At 40.7% G+C, this 14108-nt stretch overlaps 1 protein-coding gene across 1 annotated transcript in view; it reads left to right on the plus strand.

The window, feature by feature from the left end:
* f5 (coagulation factor V) overlaps window positions 1-14108 on the plus strand; it is a 110939-nt gene that overhangs the window by 60474 nt on the left and 36357 nt on the right. The window contains exons 14-18 of the mRNA XM_041210901.1: window positions 3737-3902; window positions 6228-6464; window positions 6574-6802; window positions 7608-7790; window positions 8890-9006. Of these exons, the coding sequence (XP_041066835.1) occupies window positions 3737-3902; window positions 6228-6464; window positions 6574-6802; window positions 7608-7790; window positions 8890-9006 (932 nt within the window). The remainder of the gene's footprint in view (window positions 1-3736; window positions 3903-6227; window positions 6465-6573; window positions 6803-7607; window positions 7791-8889; window positions 9007-14108) is intronic.

Genomic DNA, 14108 nt, shown 5'->3' on the forward strand with positions numbered 1-14108 from the left:
GAAGTTAGCACTTCTGGGCAATTGCCATGCAAACCCTTACCTGTGAAGTTCCAAGAGGAATTTCCCAGAGCAACTTTGGTAACCCCCCCCCACAAATCTGTCGCTGGGAAGTTCGGAAGTTACAGCCCTGGACTTCAAAGTTTTGTGTCATCCACAATTTTGACATTGCGCTCTATGTGTCCAAGTCTAGGTCATTAATATAGATCAAGAAAAACAGTTGTCCACATTCTGACCCTGGGGAGCCCCACTATAAATCTTCCTCCAATCTAAAAACCAACTGTTTGCATGACTTTCTCTCTCTCTCTCTTAGGAAGAAAAGAAAATTAATTAAATTAAACTGGAAGCAAAAGCTCACAAAACACCATTCCTATGCACCACTTAACACTGCTGTTGATAGATTATTTATCAATATATTTGTAAATTCTCTTTGCATTATCTTTTATGGGGCACTGTGTATTACAGTTGAGCACAGTTTGTTCTCCATTGAACTCTGAAGCCCAAAATTCCTATGAGTTTGAGTTGTCCACACAAATGCATTGCAATCAAACCTTTAACTGTTCATTGTAAATTGCAAGACTATTTCCATAAAGGAAAGAGAGACTTGCATTTAATATTGTGTCTTTCATAACCTCCGGATGTCCAAAAGCACTAATTAAATACTTTGAAGTGTAGTCATTTGCATTGCCGGAACGAGTGCATTATGCCTGCATGGTGTTTCAGTCAAGCCAAGATGCCAGCTAAAATATCGGATGAGCACTATGCTGCTCCAATGGATGAAAGGACTAGATAAAACAAGTATCTGCTTCCAGTCTCCTGATCTCAACGCAGCAAGTGGGATTGATTACTTTTCCATTGCAAAGGTTTACACTCTCTTCAGGGCTTTAGTAGGATCCATGCCCAACTAGCCAATGAGAGTTTCCACTAAGGCCTTTTATATTTGAATTCCAATGTAACCAGGTCCCACCTAGAATTCTTGACCCCTCTTCCCCACCAATGTTCCTGTTAAGTTCAGTTTGCAGTGCGTGGCCGGCTTGTTGCACAGCACGGTCCCTTCAAATTTGGCATGTAGCTGAGCATGCATGCATCTTAAAGGGAGCATTGCTTGTGCGCATAGCCTGTTCGTTCACTGGTGACACATTCCCAATTATTTAGCAGTGCAAATTCAAGGGAATATTGTTCCCCACTGAACCCCTACCGGCAACCTGAGCCAGAAATTTCTCGGTCTGAGATTTTTACATTAAAACTGAACTAACAGCATGTAACTATTTTCCCAATTTCCTTAACTGAAGACACATCAAATAAAGCAGACTGATGTCACAGACACTGCTCATTGGCACTAAGTTTTCTATATATATGTCCTAGGCCCAAAAATTTTCAGCTGTTTTGTCAATGGCCTTCCTTACAATCTAAGGTCAGAAGTGGGAATGTTTGTTGATGATTGCACAATGTTCAGCACCTTTCTCGACTCCTCAGATACTGAAGCAGTGCATGTCCAAAAGCAGTAAGATCTGGACAATATCTGGGCTGACAAGTTGCAAGTAACATCTGTGCCAGGCAATGACCACCCCAAAAAGGCAAAATCTTGACATTCAACAACATTACCATCGCTGAATCCTCTACTATTAATATCGTGGGTGTTACCATTGACCAGAAACTGAACTGGGCCAGCCATATAAATACTGTGGCTACAAGAGCAGGGCAGAGGCTAGGAATCCTATGGCGAGTAACTCACCTCCTGATTCCCAAAAGCCAGTCCGCCATCTACAAGGCACAAGTCAGGAGTGTGATAGAATACTCTCCACTTGTCTGGATGAGTGCAGCTCCAACAACACTCGGGAAGCTTGACACCATCCAGGACAAAGCAGCCGCTTACTTGGCATCCCATCCACAAACATTCATTCTCTCCACCTCTGATGCAGAGTGGCAGCAGTGTGTACCATCTACAAGATGCACTGCAGGAACTCACCAAGGCTCATTAGACAACACCGTCCAAACCTACGACAAATACCATTTAGAAGGATAAGGGCAGCAGATACATGGGAATACCACCACCAGGAAGTTCTCCTCCAAGCCACTCACCATCCTGATTTGAGAATATATTGCCGTTCCTTCACTGTCGCTGGGTCAAAATCCCGGAACTCCCTCCCTAACAGCACTGTGGGTGTACCTACACCACAGGGACTGCAGCTCACCACCACCTTTTCAAGGGCAATTAGGGATGGGCAATAAATGCTGACCAAGCCAGCGATGCCCACATCCCATTAATGAATTTTTTAAAAATGAGGCTGGCTTTTGGGCCACACGGAATGGGTGGAAGGGTAGAACTTGGCACAGGGGCATGAGGAAGGACCTTTTGAACTCACCTTTTAAAAGCTCCCTCATGCAGACTACGGTTCTCTGCTGCCACTCTGCGTCAGAGGTGGAGGGAGTGAATTTTTGTGGATGGGATGCCAAGTAAGCGGCTGCTTTGTCCTGGATGGTGTCAAGCTTCCTTGAGGGGCCGTGAACCACGACTCTGTAAAAATCTGGCCCAAGTCCATGAAAATTGCAGATAAGTAGCACATGCCTAACTCCACATTAGAGCCACCCAGGTTGAAAGTGCCAGGTGCAAGCTTTTGACCGGAACCAGCCCGCATCCTTTAAAGGCATTCCCAAAACTCAGTCAGCCAGGAATGGGGTTGGGAATTTGTTATTTTTAAAGGGTTCCCAAGTCATCCTGACTCAGGGAAAATCCAAGCCGTAGAATTTTTATACTGTCTCATAATAGATAGTACAGGCAAATCAAATTTCATGTTAAACAGAAAATTAAAGTATAATGGTATATAGGTCTTGATGCCTTGTCTATCACCTCAGAGACAGTGTATTGATGGTACCAATCTTTATTGGCATTTTTACATCTATTGCAAAAATTATTAATATCAATACGTAGCATAGATAAAAATTGATACATGTATTTAAAAGTTCCTGTCCATTATTCTCTGCCCTGCGGCAAGCCTTTATTCATCTCTTACCCATAAGAATCTTGAACCACTAGGCTCACTAGCAGTGAGTTGAAGTTGTTGGCCCCTGTATTCCTTATGCTTTTTATCTTTGGAATGGCTTTCCCTATGCGGGCTGCAGCCAAGGAAAAGAGTTCCATCTACCCATACAATGCTGGAGTGGGTGGTGAAGGGGCAGGGAGCAACCTACATCCATCAACCACAAATATCCCACGAGAAGTAAATCCAGTATTCCAAGCCAGCGCTCCAGTCTCTGCTCACCAGGGCAGTCTGGACTGGTGCCTGAATCCAACCCTTATGGGAGAGAGACTTCCTACTTCCAGACACAAGTGCCCTGCTAGATATCAACACTGTATTAAGACATCATATTCTAGCTGCATTCACTGTAGCTGTCTGGAGTGAGGTTTGAGCCCTTCACTAGGGGCAGGAATGTTACCATTAATTCAAAGGCCCATTGCAGAAAAATGTATAAATGCCAGATAACCTTAAAGTATCAAACCTTGAAATATGTCGATATTTAGCTAAATTTTGTAATTAACGATCACTTAAATATTGCGTAAAATTTCATGTACATAATATATTTTATATCTTGAAGGATCATTGTTACCAATGATATATACAGATATATACAGTCATCATTGTCAGTACAGCTTATATATGATTTCCATGTGTGTCCTGACATATTAAACTTAATGGGAGTCTATTCCACATATAATATTTTCCAAATTTGTTATCAGAGATGTTAGAAGTTCAGCAGAACAAAGAAATACATTGTTTAAAAAAGTCATTTTTCGGAGATATACCGATGCATTATTTACGAAACCCTATGAAAACGGAGAAAGATACAATCACTTGGGAATACTTGGACCTGTCATCAGAGCCGAAGTTAATGATGTCATCAAGGTATACTGTAATATTCAAATCAAAGTTCACATTACCTCAAACACAATATATAACATATACAAATTAGTAGGATTCTGCTTCCAAGTTAATTTTAAACAGTACATTGTTCATTCAAATGTCACTTTGACTCAATGACTCGCCTCTGTATCAAAGGATCATAAGTTCAAGCCTCAATCCAAGGGCGGAATTTTTAGCTCGGCGGGCAGGCGCGTGCCCGACCCAACCGAGCGTGAAAGGACGCACATTGACATCAGCCAAGCGTGCCAACGTCAACGTGTAGTCGTGCGATAGTTCGGTCAGCAGGCACATGCTGAAGCCAGCAGGGCATCCTCCGACAATTAAAAGGTCTATTAAGGCCATTGGTTATCAATTATCCTGAATTTTTCACTGTCCGTCCAACCTAACAATTAATGGGCAAGGGCACAAAGGCCAAGTGGCCTTTGCCTTTTTTTGGAAACCTCAACCACGGGAGGGGTGAATGAAATAAATGATATAAATGTATTAGAAGCCGTCCAGAGAAGGTTTAAGCGACTGATACCTGGGATGGTGCTGTTATTGTATGAGAAAAGGTTGGACAGGCTGGGCCTGTATCCATTGCAGTTTAGAAGACTGAGAGGTGATCTTATTGAAACATATGAGAACCTGAGAGGACTTGACAGGATGGATGCTGAAAGGATGTTTCCCCTTGTGGGAGAGGCTAGAACTAGGGGACACAATTTAAAAATAAGGGGTCTCCCACTTAAGACACTTTTTCTTTCTTTCAGAGGTTCATGGATCTTTGGAACTCTATTCCCAAGAGACCAATGGAGGCAGGGTTATTGAGTAATTTTAAGGCAGAGGTTGATAGACTCTTGACTAACAGGGAGTCAAAGGTTATCATGGGTAGGCGGAATGTGGCATTGAGGCCACAATCAGAAAAGCCGTGATCTTATTGAATGATAGAGCAGGCTTGATGGACCGAAAGGCCTTCTCCTGCTTCTAATGCATATGTAACTCAAACAGATAGATTTTCTTGAATTCGAACAAATAAGGGGTCAGCTTTTATTATGCTAAAAATGCACCCAGGTAAAAATACTAGAAAAAAATTTTAAAGGTAAAAACACTTTCCAACTGTTGCAACACAGACATGTGCACACACATACACACACACAAGCATGCAAAAATATGAGCTACAAAGTGAAGGAGGCTAACTTTTGGCCTAATTAAGATTCAACAAGAAAAGACAAATAATTAGAAAGTTTGCTGGTTATAAGTCCTGTTGTCCACAGCTGAAGCAGTTTTTGAAGCTGTAGTCCTTGGTTTTCCTCCTGGAAACACTGCTGTGGAATTTGTAGTCTTCTGGTAGAATAGTCGCTGTTTGCTGCCCTCAGTCCAATATAAGGCAAATAGCGTCCAAACTTAGTTGAGAGTGAGAAAGAGAAGAGGCAAGCAGCTTTCTGCTCTGCTGCTGGTGTGATTTCCTAGAAAACAATCCGCGTCTTTCTTAAAAGTATTTCAAAATGTAGTAGGCAATTTCAGACACATGATGAGTGTCGATTGATCCACACTGGGAGGCAATTAACAGTCTGCTCATGGTAATGATGAAGATTGCACCAGATGGCCAAACCCATTGAAAGACAATAGAGGCTAATAGTTGATTTTAGCACTTCATTGTGCATAACCAGTTTTTAGTAGCTGCCTTTGGTTACTGGACCAGACTTGGAGTCAAGAAGCCTGGGCTTATGGTTTTTTATGGTCTTGGAGTAATCCTTGACATCATCAGTTGTGAAGTCCCCCAGGAGGGTTGCCTAGGTCTGTCCATTTGTAATCCACTCTGGAAGCTTCCAGAAGCTTAACCAACTGGCAGTTGCAGAATGGTCAGAAGACCTCTGGCAGTCATCCCAAGTCAGTGTCTTTGTTTCAACAGTTGAAACTGCCTTTTAAAAAGTTCCATATGTGAGTTCAGCAAATGAAACTAAAATGTAATATTTGACATCAACATACCTCCATAACAGCACTATATTTAAGCTTATCTCCTGCTTTGATTGCACTAATTATTACAATCCTGCACAATGCATTCTCAATAATAAACGTTCGGAATGATTATCATTCCCAGCATCAGAATGGAGGTCCATGTTCCCTTAGGGATAAAATTTGAAGGTGATTCAAAATGGGCTGACCTTTGATATCTGTTCACAGGCATTTTCAAACTGTCAATGCTTTAGGATCAGGTGCATAGAATAAGGGGATAAGGTAAAAATATATATGAAACTTACTTAATGCAGCATTGACTTTGTAAACAAAGTGTGCATTAATAATCTTCTAAAACCCATACTTATTCATCAGGTTATATTCAGAAACTTTGCTTCAAGACCATACTCCATTCATGCACATGGAGTGTCATATGAAAAATCATCTGAAGGAGTGGGATATGAAGATTTCTCCACTGATTGGTTTAGATCAGATGATGCTGTTCTCCCAGAAAGCACATACACTTATGTGTGGAATGTGCCACCTCGGTCTGCACCAAGAACCACTGACTCAGTCTGCAAGGCCTGGGTCTATTATTCCAGCGTGGACTATGTAAGTGTTCTACAGACAAAATGACAGAGGAGAATCTAAGCATTTTTAAACTACAAAATGAAATATTTTCACTTTGCAAATATTTAAAGTATTGCTTCTTTCCTTATAGGTGAAGGATATTAACTCCGGTTTGATTGGGCCTTTGTTGATCTGTCAGAACGGAACACTAAACAACATTAATGAAATTCCCAACAATGCTCGTGAGTTTGTTTTGTTCTTCAACACTTTCGATGAAACTAAAAGTTGGTACCTGAATGACAACAAGGACCAACTTTGTAAGGAGCCCTGTGAGATGAACAAAAATGATTCCAGTCTTATACAGCACAATACGTTTCATGGTAATTACTCCTTTCCCATTATTAAAATGCCTTTAACTTTAAAACTCTTTCAGTAACCACAGTGGTACAGCTGCCGCTTTTTCCAGAAAATCAGGAGTGATAACGAATTGCAAACTTTGTAATTGAATCCCAAGCTATGTTTTTGTTGAAGGCATTTCTTCTAGTTATTTCCTTTTTTTTCTGTTAGATTCATCCTTCTATTACCAAATAAAGTGAATAAGTGGACTCCACAGTACCCAGAAATACCTGTTGACCTGCACCCCCCCCACCACCACAAGCCCCATTGCCTTCCTGAGTTGAGACATTTCTTCAGGCACTATATCCTATATTCAGATTATTTATTTCTGTGGGTTTAATACTGGCACTGGAATTTCTGCCCCACAATAGGTTGCTAACTCTAGTTGGACATATTCCTGGAGGTTTCATCACGTGGCCTGTTGCCTTCAACCCCTTCATTCAGCCAAGCAGCGTTTTAAACCTATCTCCATTATTGTAAAATAAAATAAACAGAAGTGTTTAAAGGATTGAAAAAATGCACAATTTATCTAATCCCCCTATGATCTTTCTTGTGTGCTGTTTCAGCATTGTCCGCTAGATTAACCTTTCATTCCCGGAGATGCCAGGACAATCCTGAAAGGTTGACAACTTGAACCTATAATCAGTAGCTATTTTAATTCAAGTAACATGCCAGGAAAGCTAATTATTTTCCCCATTAGAGACAGTTTTTGAAGGGATTACTCCTTTCAATATACCCAGTGATATTTCCACAGTTTTTTCTTGGTAAATAACCAGTTTGTTTTTTCAGCTATAAATGGATTTGTCAATGCCTCTTTAAGGGGTCTAGTGATATATGAAAAAGAACTGGTGCGATGGTATTTGGTTAACATGGGAAGCTCAGGGGATGTGCATTCCATACGTTTCCATGGCCAGACATTCATTGAAAGGAGGGAGAGCGAACATCGCCTGGGCATTTACAATTTATATCCAGGTAAGGGAAAAAGTGTATGTGCTATTTCACTCTACATGGAATAATACCATTAAAGAACTAAGAGAATTTAACCATTTCTGTGTTGCAATCAAGTACACTTCTTTTAGATATAGAAAATGCTGGAAAAACTCAGCAGGTCTGGCAGCATCCGTGAGAGAGAAACAGAGTTAATGGGCAGAATTTTACGAGCTGGGGCGGGGCTTGCTCACCAACATGTAAAATGACATGTGGTGACGTTGGGGGAACTCCCAACATCACCGCGCCCAATTTAAATTTTCAGGAAGGCGGGAGCGCAGCAAAACCAGCTGCAGGCCGGCCGACCTGTCAATGGCCAATTGAGGCCATTGACAGGTTCAATTAAGTAATTAAAGGACCTGCCCATCCAACCTTAATGTTGGCAGGCAGGCCAGGAACTCCGGCGGGAACTAGAAAGAACACGAAACCTCATCCACGGGTGGGATGAGATTTCATGTAGGCTTTAAAAAATTTTAATAAAGATTTTGTAAAAATTATAGACATGTCCCAACTCATGTGACAGTGTCACATGAGGGGACATGTAAGGGAAATTTTATTTTTCTATTTTTATCTTTTTTACATGCGTAGCCAATCTCCCTGAGGCACAATCAGATTTTTTGCTTCTGTGCGGACGTCACACTGGGTGGGCCTTAATTGGCCCGCCCACATAAAATGGTGCCGCGCCTCCGATTGGAAGCACGCCCATACACGCCCACCCATCAATTTCCCCCCCCCAATGGGGGGAAAATTCAGCCCAATGTTTCAAGTCTGTATGACTCTTCTTCATGTGGACTCGAAACATTAACCCTGTCTTTCACTCCACGGATGCTGCCAGACTTGCTGAGTTTTTCCAGCATTTTCTGTTTTTATTCCAGATTTCCAGCATCTGCAGCATTTTGCTTTTACACTTCTTTTAGATTTCTATTATTTTGCCTCTATTGATTCATATTATAGTAGTATAATAAACTGATAATAAAAGTGAGAACAGAATTATTTCTATGACACAGCTTTCAAGGAATTGTGTATTTCTAAACTCATCAGATATCCTATTTCTTCTAATCAAACACTTGCACTGAAAACATAGGTGCCTTCAAAACCATTGAAATGCGTTCATCAAAACCTGGCATATGGCTATTAGATTGTGAAATTGGAGAGCATTACAAAGCAGGGATGCAGGCACATTTGCTGGTTCTCTCACAAGGTATGTACACATATATAATTATTCAAGTGCAATAATGTATACTACATTGTTTTCTGTGACCCAAAATGTACAGGGTAACATCATGGGAAATAAAATCTAGTGTAAACCACTTCAAAATAACACTTCAAACTCCTGTTTCAACCAAGTGTTCCTGCGGTTCCTGACTGTCTGCTGGGACAGCTGCCAAACGCAAAAGCAGAAAGGGCAGGGCATTGAATATAACTGTAGCCACAAATTAGTTCAAGGATATGTAATGTCTGAAGGCACAAATAACATTGATAAAACATTATAAACTTTATTCTTGCAATTTAAACCTTGCCTGAATTCCTCAATGGTGTTGTTCAAAGTCAAAATAAAAATAAAACTTAGGCTATAACTTTGCATGTCTCCCACTTTCTAATTTCTCCGCTCTGTCTATATTCTTTCTTTCTGCCTCCTTCCTTCTGCCTTCATTTCTCTAGCCTTCATGTACTTTCTCTTGCTATGTCTATTTTGTTCCTTATGCCTCTTGTGATCTTGAGTAGATCCATGCATTAGTAATATATTGAAAGTACAAAATAACCACTTAGACCACTTAGGAGAAAAATACTTAACTTCCCGATTAACAAGACAAACAAAAATATTTGGCACGGACACCAGGCACTGAATAGCCTCCTACTGTAACTATTCTATGATTCTGTGATATGTTGCTGGATATTTGTAACGGATACTGCAGCATGGAAAATTATTAGATCAACAGATTTATCAAATATTCTTATGACATCCATCATGTATAGTCATATCCCTTAAATCTAACATCACTTTCATTGCTGCTCAAAGTGAACGAATAAGTTTCACTTTTAGTCGTTTGGTACTACAGAACTTGAGTATTGCTGAGAAAAAGAGACATGCTGTCAAAGTTTTTCATCTTGTACTCATCAGGACAGAAGCAAGAATACCAAATCTCACTTTTCCTAGAGCATCTTCATTGTACCGAAAATCAGGACACAAAGAAGTCGGAAGTATGTCCATATTCAGTAGCAGACACAACTTCAAATTTACCGTATATATGGGGCAAAGGTGTCCACTCTCCTCTTTCCCTGAAGCATAATTTCTGCCAGAGGATATGTAATAGAAATTCAGCAGATCCTCCACCCCCCCACTGCACACACACCTCCCCCCCCCCAACCCCCGCCAACCCGAATTGTATCTCCTGCCAAGAGTACGCTGACATTCTGCTGCCTCCCCCTTTCACCCAGTATTATTCTTCATTGGTGACTGATAGTGATTGATTCTGGACAGAATTTTGCTGTCGGCGAGCAGGGGGCGGGGCCCACTCGCCAATGCATAAAATGACACGGGATGTGTTGGGCGGAACTCCCGATGTCATCCCGCTCCATTTAAATTTTCAGCAAGACGGGGCGCAGCAAAATCAGCTGCGGGCCCGCCGACCTGTCAATGGCCAACTGAGGCCATTGACAGGATAATTTAACCAATTGAAGGACCTGCCCGTCCAAACTTAAGGTTGGCGGACATCCAGGAGCCCCGGTGGCAAATAGATAAAACATGAAACCTCATCCAGCAGTGGGATGAGGTTTCATGTAGGGTTTTAAAAATTTTAATAAAGTTATTCTGTAAATTATGAACATGTCCCAACTCATGTGATATTGTCACATGAGGGGACATGTAAGGGATTTTTTTTTTCTATTTTTCAAAGTCCAGGCAATCTCTTTGAGGCTGCACCTAGCCTCAAGGAAATGTGCGCTCTTTTGTGCGCATGCTCGTCCAGAAGTGCTGAGCGCTCCCTGTGTGGGCAGAGGGGGATTTCCTGAGTCAAGGCCAGCGCTCTTCCATGCATGCGCGTGAAAGAGCACAGAAATCTCCCTGAGGCGCCTCTGTGCCTCAGAGATGAGTTTGATATTTAAAAACTGAAATAAAGTGATTAAAAGCTTTTAAAACATGTCCCCTCATGTGACACTGTCGCATGAACTGGGACATGTCAAAGAATTATTTTTTAAATTTTCATTGGATTTTAAAATACTTCATGAAACCTCATCCACATTTCATGAAAAACTCATAGGCCGCCTGGGCTCTTCGCCTGCCCGCCAACCTTAAGATTGGACGGGCAGCTCATTTAATTGTTTAAATTAGTTTTTAACAGGCCTTAATAGGCCTTTGACAGTTTGGTAGGCATGCAGCTGAGTCGGCTGCGCGCCCGCGGAACTGGAAATCTAAATGATGCACGGCGATGTCGGGACGCCCACCCAACGTCACCATGCGTCATTTTATGTGCCAGCGAGGGGGCCCCGCCTCCGCTCACCAGAGCTCATGGAGAATTCAGCCCACTGTTTGCAGTAATCATAGGAATTTTAATCTTTCAGTCACAACTTCCAAAAAGCAATTGCATTTGGGGCTTTCCTTTTTTAACAGAACTGGGGTCTACCTCCCTTTCTGTGCCATATCCCCATTAACTCTGTTTCTCTATTCAAAGATATCTCCAGCGTTTATTGATTTTATTTGAATTTGTACTGATCAGTGTAAGTCAGCTTACTTTCCACTGTGATTCCCATTGTGTTGAGCACAAGAAGGGATATATTTTATAATTTGATGTACACATGCAGAATTTATTAACGGAAGCAGGCCATTTAGCCTCTCCAGCCTGTTCCATCATTCAATAAGATTGATCTGCAACTTAATTCCGTATGCCCTCCTTTGCCCCATAATCCCTTAATACCTTTGGTAAACAAAAATCTAGACATCTCAGATTCAAAGATTAACAATTGGCCTAGCATCAGTTGCAGTTTGCAGAAGAGAGTTCCAAATTTCTACCACTCTGTGTGTAAAAGTGTTTTTCAATCTCACTCTCTAATTTTTAGAATATGCTCTCGAGTTCTAGACTTTCCAACCAGCAGAAACAGTTTCCACCTACCTGTAGTATCAGGGTCTGGCATATACAGGGTTAATGTGGAACTGAGTACAGTAACGCCCACACAATGATGTAAGAAGGCACATGACCCAGAGCTAGGGTCAGTGTGGTGTTGGCTGGAGGTGGAGATAGTTCCTTTTCTATAGATATGTATATAGTTACAAATAGTTAATAAAGACTTGCTATTAACATACAGAAGACTACGAAGGTTTTCTTAACCAACACCATTACTTCACTGCCCTATCTATTCCCCCTAACATCTTGAAAACTTTGATCAAACCATCCTCTAACCATATAAATTCCAAAGAATGCAACCCTACTTTGTGTAATCTCTTCTCGTAATTTAACCCTTGGATTCCAGGTATCATTCTGATAAATCTACACCACACTCCCTCTAAGGCCAATATATCCTTCATAAGGTGTGGTACCCAGAACTACGCTCAGTGCTCCAGGTGTGGTCTAGGTCTAACCATGACTTTGCATAGCTGAAGCATGACTTTACCTAGCATAAAGCTTCGTGTGATAAAAATGCAGATAAAGAATTTGGGAGTGGAATGATTTCACAAATGATTGTCTGCTGGCCTCTTCATTTTTAAAAACATTTTTAAAAGCCTGACAGACTTGGAATGCGGTTATATGGCTGTTAGATCAAAATACTATCATATATTGGAAATTTTTACAACATTTTATATGTTCCTGCTGGCATTTTAACTAATGAATGAAATATCCAAGGTTGTGGTATATCAAATTGTACTCTGGTGAGATTATTTTCATAGGGGTTTTGAAATGGTTTCTCTATTCGTGAGGAACCATAAATAAATGTGTACAGTCTATCAAAGGTGGCTTTTTAATCTCCCATTTTCTTCCAAAATTCACCTTGTAGCATTCCTCAACCAACAGTGCAGGTATCTTTCTTGCTATTATTAGCTGTCCCAGGACCTTACCCCATTTGTCTTACCTTTCACACGGTGACTGTTGTCAAATTCTCAGGAGTTTAGCCTTCTCATGTCACTCTTACCTCTTTCACTGACCCCTCCCCTGCAGACATTACCTCATTCAGTATCACTTTCCCTCATAAATAAGGTCCTTGTCATTTTCCCCATCTCATTGTTTCCAGTCCATCACCATCCTCCTACACATGCTGAAACATTTCCTCTTACAATATATACTTGAATTTTACTAACCAGCCTCCTATCCAACATCTTATTGAGCAGCTTCTGAAAATCAGTGTACATTACATTTACCATATTCCCTTTATGTAGCTAAGCGACCACTTCTCTTTTTAGAAAAAAGGACCCAATGCAATTTGTCAATATGATTTTCCTTTAACAAATCCAAGCTGGCTGTCATAGATTAAGCCATACATTTCTAAATGATCACTAATGTCATTTCAAATTTTGGATGCAAAGAACTAGGATTTTAGACTAACTGGTTTGTAGTTACCCAATTATCCCTTCTCTCCTTTCATGATTTTGCCACTGACATTAGTAAACAAAGAAACAACATGAATTTATATTTCTGTAGCACCCGTTCACATGTAGAAATGAAAAAAAATGGTCCATCCATAACTAACTAAAGGCTTAAGACAATACCAGGAGAGTCTTAGATACCAATAAAGGGTGACCCACACATTGATAAAGAGGGAAAAAATAAAATATGAGAGTAAACTAATCGGAAATATACAAACAGATAGTAAGAGCTTCTACAAATAAGTAAAAAGGAATAGAATAGTGCAGGTAAACATAGGTCACTTTGATGCTGAGGCAGGAGAAATTATAATGGAGAAAAAAGAAATGGCAGAGACATTAAACAAATATTTTGTGTCTGTCTTCACATTGGAAGACAAAAACCATGCCAGAAATGATGGGGAACCAAGGATCCACTGAAGTGCAGAACTTAAAATAGTTGTTAGTAAGGGAAAAACACTTGAAAAACTATAGGATTAAAATCTGACAATCCATTGGATCTGGTGGCTTACATCCTGGTGTTCTAAAAGGAATAGCCACAGAGATAGTGAATGCACTGGTTTTGATCTTGCAAAATTACCTAGATTCTAGAACAGTCCCAGTGAATTAGAATTTAGATAACATAACACCACTATTTGAGAAAGACAGGGAAATACAGGCCAGTTAGATTGATATCAGTTGTTGGGAAATTGCTGGAAGCTATTATTAAGGAAGTGGTAACAGGGTATTTA

The sequence above is a fragment of the Carcharodon carcharias genome, chromosome 18 (genome assembly GCF_017639515.1).
Source record: "Carcharodon carcharias isolate sCarCar2 chromosome 18, sCarCar2.pri, whole genome shotgun sequence".
Classification (NCBI taxonomy): domain Eukaryota; kingdom Metazoa; phylum Chordata; class Chondrichthyes; order Lamniformes; family Lamnidae; genus Carcharodon; species Carcharodon carcharias.